The sequence below is a fragment of the Rhipicephalus microplus genome, chromosome X (genome assembly GCF_043290135.1).
Source record: "Rhipicephalus microplus isolate Deutch F79 chromosome X, USDA_Rmic, whole genome shotgun sequence".
Lineage (NCBI taxonomy): Eukaryota > Metazoa > Arthropoda > Arachnida > Ixodida > Ixodidae > Rhipicephalus > Rhipicephalus microplus.
This window is the reverse complement of record NC_134710.1, coordinates 293,634,082-293,640,559: the sequence shown is the minus strand read 5'-3', so window position 1 is coordinate 293,640,559 and position 6,478 is coordinate 293,634,082. Positions and strand designations below refer to the sequence as shown.

General features: G+C 44.4%; 1 protein-coding gene across 1 annotated transcript; it reads right to left on the bottom strand.

Moving 5' to 3' along the window:
• Nucleotides 1-217: 217 nt before the first annotated feature.
• Nucleotides 218-6,476, bottom strand: LOC142776166 (uncharacterized). Its single transcript, XM_075879359.1, has 3 exons — nt 5,812-6,476; nt 4,283-4,510; nt 218-1,385 (listed from the first exon to the last, which is right to left on the bottom strand). Exons 1-3 carry the CDS (start codon nt 5,905-5,907, stop codon nt 1,356-1,358), a joined length of 354 nt encoding a protein of 117 aa, XP_075735474.1. The 5' UTR covers nt 5,908-6,476; the 3' UTR covers nt 218-1,355.
• Between the last annotated feature and the right edge of the window lie 2 nt (nt 6,477-6,478).

The window sequence follows — 6,478 nt, the reverse complement described above, 5'->3', positions numbered from 1 at the left end:
TGACGGTCTGTTAAATGTATATCTTCATAAACGTCCGAGTTCTGCAGTAAAGTGCTGCATAATAGAACCTACTGAAAAAAAATATAATATTGCGCACCTTACGGAATCATGCAAGGCGGAGGCAGAGCAAAGCTGGTCGGTATTCGGCTGGCCCTGGCCTGACTAGGGACACGTGCATTCGCACGATGACCATTATTAAACGCAAAGCTCAACTACGTTAATTATCTTGTTTAATTTTTATTTCAAAGGTTTCATCTTGATTTGCATGATTCTCAAGCGAAAGTAGTCTTGTAGCCTATTCAGATTATTTAGCTAAGGTGACCTAATGTGCATACCTCTCAAAAGAGCAGGAAAAGGAGAATGTGGCCTGTCCTCCAACATCAAAAACATGCACAAAGTCATTTCCTTAAGCTTGTACCCGGAAGAGCGGACTTATAGCTTTAAAACAGGGGTGTCAAAGTCACCTCGACCAGTGGACCACTTTCAAGAAATTTGGTCCTGCAAGGGCCAGAAGAGTGAAGAAGGTTGAAAAGGTAAGAAGAGACTGTCAAACAAAATGTCACTCAAAATGCGATCTCACAAAAAATCTTTTCCATACATCAGGTAAAGATTATTTCTGAAGGGTAGTTGGTGTAAGCACTTCACAGACATACCGAAACTAGTACCCAGATTGACGCAAATCTGCACGCCGTTCGTGATACAGATAGTTTGATCTGCTATTAAGTTTTAACACATAGTGACCACATCGGGTGCCTTAAAAAAATGCTCGAAACCCCTGTCCTCTCAGCACCTTGCCTGATACATCTTCATTACCCCAAAGTGAGTGAATATTGCGAGTGAAATCTAGCAAACTACCAAGCATTTCCTTCCTTATGAAGGCGTGGCCCTCTTGTGACGCATATGCGGACAAATTTCTGCCTGCGGGATTGGTGTTTGAGACGCGAGAGAAAATTATTGATTTAAAAATTGTATATACGAAAGGTAAAAAAATATTAAGGGATGGCTTGCGATGTTAATTATTATTATCATTAAAATACCCACAAAAAAACCTTCGAAATGACGTAATGAATGCGTGTTGAGCGCGTGTTCGGCTCCCTCACGTCCATTGTGTGAAAGGATCGCTTAGGAATCACGCGTAAGTTCACTGGCGATAAGCGGCATATTTCGAGGCTATCTTCCAAGCCCCTTGCCACCGCGTCTCTTGCATCATGTGTGGCGGCAAGTAGTTCATCAGGTGTGGAGGAATTTTAACGCGTGGCCGCCCAACAACGGGATCTCGTGCCTGGTTGTTGGGCGCAACACGTCCTCCTGGTCCTTTCAGTAGCACCCACGGCTGCTGACAAGAGGTCTGGAGTCTACGTTCTCCTTGTTCTCCTCCTCAGCTCCTGCAAGCGTAGGCTTGTGTCATAACCGAAGTGACCCAACATCGTCGAGTACACAACACGAGAGCAAATTGCATTTCGTTACCTCTTCTCTTTCAACATACTGCATTGGCAGAAGTTGCACTTCCATTTGGGTAGAAGAAAACCGGTGTCTGCATTCCTCTGACTTGTTACATTCAGTCTCTAAAGAATGCTTCCCGCAACTCTTTTCTGCATGTTCTCGGCACTGTCAGTATTGTTAGAGTTCGCTATCTCACTTTTCTCGATGTGTCACTTGAAGGCCATATAATGACGCGTCATTCGCGAACACAACCGGATCTTGGGCGGCGTGGCGTAATGGTTTCGCTAGCACTTCATATTTGCTATGACGTGTACAGCTTTGCGTTTCAACGTGCTATATTGAGTGGCCAGAAGCACCTAGCAAGTGAATGACGCCGACAGCAAGTGGTTCCAAATCAAGACCTCACCCACCGACATTTCTGTGAAAAGGTGCGCTGTAAGAAGGCAATGAAGACGTCTACATATCCGCGACTTTTGCATGTCTGTTATTTACAAGACTAAGTAGTGATTGAGCTGGTACATGGTCAAAAAAGACCTTAACACACAAAAGAAAACCTAATTTGGATAATAAACATACGCAGTATGTATGACAAAAAATTTGCGTACAAAGCACCAGCCTTCATTTTTTTATATATGTGTCTTTCTTCACTAAGTTCTCGTACGAGGTGATCCCGTTTTTATGCGGCTGCCGTAGGAAAAATGAATTTCACCGAAACGTGCTCTTCAACGTCCCAGTGTGTTTGTGAATTGCGACGGCCTCGCACAATGCAGTTCAGTTGTCCTTCTCCATGCGCACGAAACAAGTAACCATTGATACAGCGCTCGTGTTGTAATCTATCTATCTATCTATCTATCTATCTATCTATCTACCTATCTATCTGTCTATCTAGTTATCTATCTATCTATCTATCCATCTATCTATCCATCTATCTATCCATCTATCTATCCATTCATCTACTCATCTATCTATCCATCTATCTATCCATCTATCCATCCATCTATCCATCCATCTATCCATCCATCTATCCATTCATCTATCCATCTATCTATCTATCTATCTATCTATGGAGAGGAAATGTATTTGTATGCCCTACACCGTGCAGATTGGGTATAGTGTGTGATCTCCAAAAAGACATAATGACTGCTCACTAGAGTTTATCAGACTTCACAGCGCTCTCAGAGCTTGTCTCTTACATGTAATCATCCACAGAACATCACTAGATTGTAGTGTCAGTGTTATAGTACAATACCTGTCTTAATTTTGCTGATTTTCCCCGAGCAGCTTATTCAATGTGCCCACTGCACCAGGACTTTTTTTTTCTGTACACCAGTTGCCTTGTAAAAAAAGACTAAATTGTCAGTGATGCATTTCTTTATATAAATTGTCGTTTGTAAACTATTTTGCTTTTTGGTATTTCACAAAATCTGGTTATGCCTTTCTCCAAGGTTGACCACGAAACAGAACACGTTTCCACAAACAAAAGCAAAACAACAAAAGGTACGTGGAATGCTGGCATTACCAGGGTTGACCAGAATAACAACGTATTTTTACTGACATATTCGGTAGAGCGCTATGAGAAGTGGCTGCGCATTCGGTTTGCAGAATGCAAGCACTCGGACTACCTCGGTTGGCTGTTTCGGAGCCTTGGACTCGGAGTGCTCCCGCCCACTCTCATTTCGAAGTGGTGGTGGTGGTGGTGGTTCTTGAAAAAGGACGAAGGTACCTACTTTCTGCCGGCTATGAGGTGACACAGCGGAGTGCCTACGAAGTATGAGCGTGGCGCGATCTGACTGGGATAACAGATCACGTGAAACAAGCCGGCCAATCGCGTGGCTGCAGGCAGGTGAACCAGATGAGGTGCACAAGCGCACAATTTGGAAGGGGGCATCGCCGGGCGCGTAATACTTCGTGCGCCTACGTTGTTAGTGGCGTTTTTTTTTTTGGAATGCGTGTGGTGAGTTTACATCTATGAAGCAATTCATTCTACAAGTCAATAAGGAGGCGGTGAGCAAGGCGGTGAGAGCGTCAGTGCTGTCAAAATAGGAGCTCACTGACAGCGTCATGGGTCGTCTTGAAGACAGGAGCTAGGACGAGGACAATAGCCAGGTTAGCTTGCCGAGTTTAGAAGGCTTTCGCTACACCCAGGCTAGTCAGAGATGTCCACTGAACTAATAGTCGCCATTTGTTGACGAGGCGCAGGAATGTTTATTAGAAGCTTCCCGCACTGGCTGCCCGGTGGTGCTATAGGCGCACTGCTCTGAGTGCTCTGAGGAAACTGACGTATTCGGTTGGTACGCTACCTCTCGCAGCCTAATTCGGAGCTGCCTTGGCATCTAGTGACTCTGAGCCAGAATATCAACCGAATATGTCATGCTAAATTTTCTGTGGCACTGCGAAACAGTCCATTACTTAAGCGAAGAACACATGTGGAGCACGTACGTCCACTTATACGTGGTCTCACATCTGAATTAGACCCACTTCGGACGTCAATAGGTGACCTGCCACAAACAGTCCAAACGTGAAATTTGCGCTCACGAGGTGAGCCCAGAAAACACGGTGCTTACAGTATTTGTCTCTTAATTATTTGCAGTCCATGTCCCCGGCTTTACGTTTGTGACAATCAACTCCATCTAGCCTAACCAACAGCTCATTTCCTCGTAAGTGTGATATCCCATATTTATCTTCATTTACTGATAAAGATTAACCACCGCCTCCATCAATATCATGCTTCGTCATTTCTGCAAACCTTCTACAAGGACTATAACTAGATTAATGGCAAGCCCCTTTCCAAAAGTCTATTAGGGAGTAGTCATATGTGCAAAAAGCATTAGAAAAATACCTCTTTTCTTTGCTGTCCAAGGCAGAGATGCAGCTGGTGTTCGACCTGGCGGCACGTTGCCTCGGATGCTGGGTGTTGGCGGGTGCTTGCGTGTGCATTGCAATGCCGGTCGCGACACGCTGGAAAGTCTCCAGTAGCACTTCGAGCACACCTTCGAAGCGCCGTGGGGCCCAGTTGCCTCACACAGAGCGGTAAGAGTTGAAGCATGGGTCCGTGTGCTCTTGGTGGCTGAAGTCCAAGACAATGACATGTTTGCGGTAGAGTGTAGCGGAAATAGGTTTGATTAACGTCCCTCCAAAACTGCGTTGTTTTAAGTTGAAACTGAGTTAACTGATAGTAATCGTACCCTAACTGTGCCCAAATGGCGTGGCTATGGCTATGATGCAAACACTCGCGCCGGCCGAACCATATACACCTTGCACCGAAGTAACGTAGGCACGTTGGCGATGATTAAAAAAATTCAACATTGCCGAATATTTATGGTGCGAGCCTAGCACATTTATTTCTGTTGGTCCACCATGACAGGGCGTGGTGGTTAAAGGCAAACTGAAGAGCAAAGCAGTTTCTCCTGAATTAATAAACTACTCTTTCATGATACCATAAAACACCACGCGAGAAGGATTAGTAAGAGAGTAAACGAGCCAAAACAAAACGTAGGTGATGAAGTCACCTTGAAGTTTCCCCACCGTTCACTCTAACTTAATATATTATGATGGCCTATACGTAGTTACGAATAAATTAAAGAGGAAGTGTCTTTCTAAGGAAGCCTTAGCCATAACATGCCAAGTATGAGGAAATTGTTTTGAGCAAATGACGCCAAAATACGACGAATACACTTTCGAACATGTGACGTCCCCCGCGCAAATTTTGTGTGATAATTTAAAAACGAGATTTTGGCCATTTTCTTTTTCTCTAACAAAGATGTGATAATGAACTGGACGAAGTTAGAGCTCTCAAAGTACAGTCTAGAAATCTAAACTGTTCCATTTTTTATTATTAGTGTTGCGTCAAAGAGGCTGCTCACTATAGTGAGCGTCTTTGGAAACTACCTCGGAGGACTATGGCACCCCAGTAAATAACCTATATGAGATGAACTCTAAGGAATCACTGTCTGTCACGAATATTTTGGTGTCTGAAGATAAGGGTTCTAGTGCTGTACAGCTGCAAAAATAAAAAGAGAATGTTGCACTAGATAGGCGCAAGCCTGCGGCAAAATTATTAATGAATAAAATTGTGCTATAGGAAACAACACATATTGAAAGACGTACCAAGTGTATGTAAGAAAAACGGCACTGATATACGTTGACGTACTCAAGAAATCGTATTTAAAATACGCACTTTATGCTGGCAATCGTAGTATCCACATGTTTTGTTTTTTACATCTAACTAATCTCTCCTCTAACTTTACCACTTGCTTTCAAAATTTCAGCAGTTCTATACACTTGGCCGCAGTTCAAACACATGAAATAAGTAAATTCACGCTCGCAAAATGCCGTCATATGCTCATTGATTGGGTATTGGAAAGATACCTCTTTCTCGTTCCTGTCCATGAAGATGATGCAGCTGGTGTTGGCCGTGGCGGCGCGCTGGCTAGGATGCTGGGTCTGGGCGGGTTCTTGCTTCATGCTGGCCAAGAGTCACTGAAAGGTGTCTAGTAGCCCGTCGAGCACACTGTCGATGCGATGTTGGACCCAGCTGCCACACACGCACCGGCAGGAGTTGAAGCACTGATCCACGTGCTCGTGTTGGCTGAAGTCTAAGGTCCAGGAGAATTTCCAGAAGATAGCTGCGGAAATAAGCTTAATTACCTTCTCTTCATTTCTGCTTCGTTTCAAGTTCAAACTGAGTGGAGCCAAGTTGCTCATTACTTTAACTGCGCGTAAATGACTTGGCAACGGCCATCATGAAAACACGTGTGCCGGCTGATCGAGCCTTCTACAACTTGCGCCGAAGTACGGCGGGCTGACTAACTACGCTTGAGGGAATGCTGCGTCACCATATATGTATGGTTGGAACGAAGAACAATTATATCTGTTCGTCAACGACTATAAGGCGCCGTGGTTGAAGGTTCACTAAAGAGCGAAATAGTTTCTCAAGTAATAATAGACTAACATTACAGCGAAATCTGTTAAAAGATCACATCTTGGGTCACGCGCGCGCAGCGCCGTTTTTGTCCGCCGCCATACACAGCCAGTT

What these genes read in the sequence shown, in the direction of transcription:
- LOC142776166 (XM_075879359.1), bottom strand. Translation starts at nt 5,907, where the DNA reads ATGAAGCAAGAACCCGCCCAGACCCAGCATCCTAGCCAGCGCGCCGCC. An exon ending in TGGACAGGAACGAGAAAGAG is followed by an intron (nt 4,511 to 5,811) that starts GTATCTTTCCAA and finishes CTTGGACTTCAG; the next exon opens with CCACCAAGAGCACACGGACC. An exon ending in TTGGACAGCAAAGAAAAGAG is followed by an intron (nt 1,386 to 4,282) that starts GTATTTTTCTAA and finishes CTACGCTTGCAG; the next exon opens with GAGCTGAGGAGGAGAACAAG.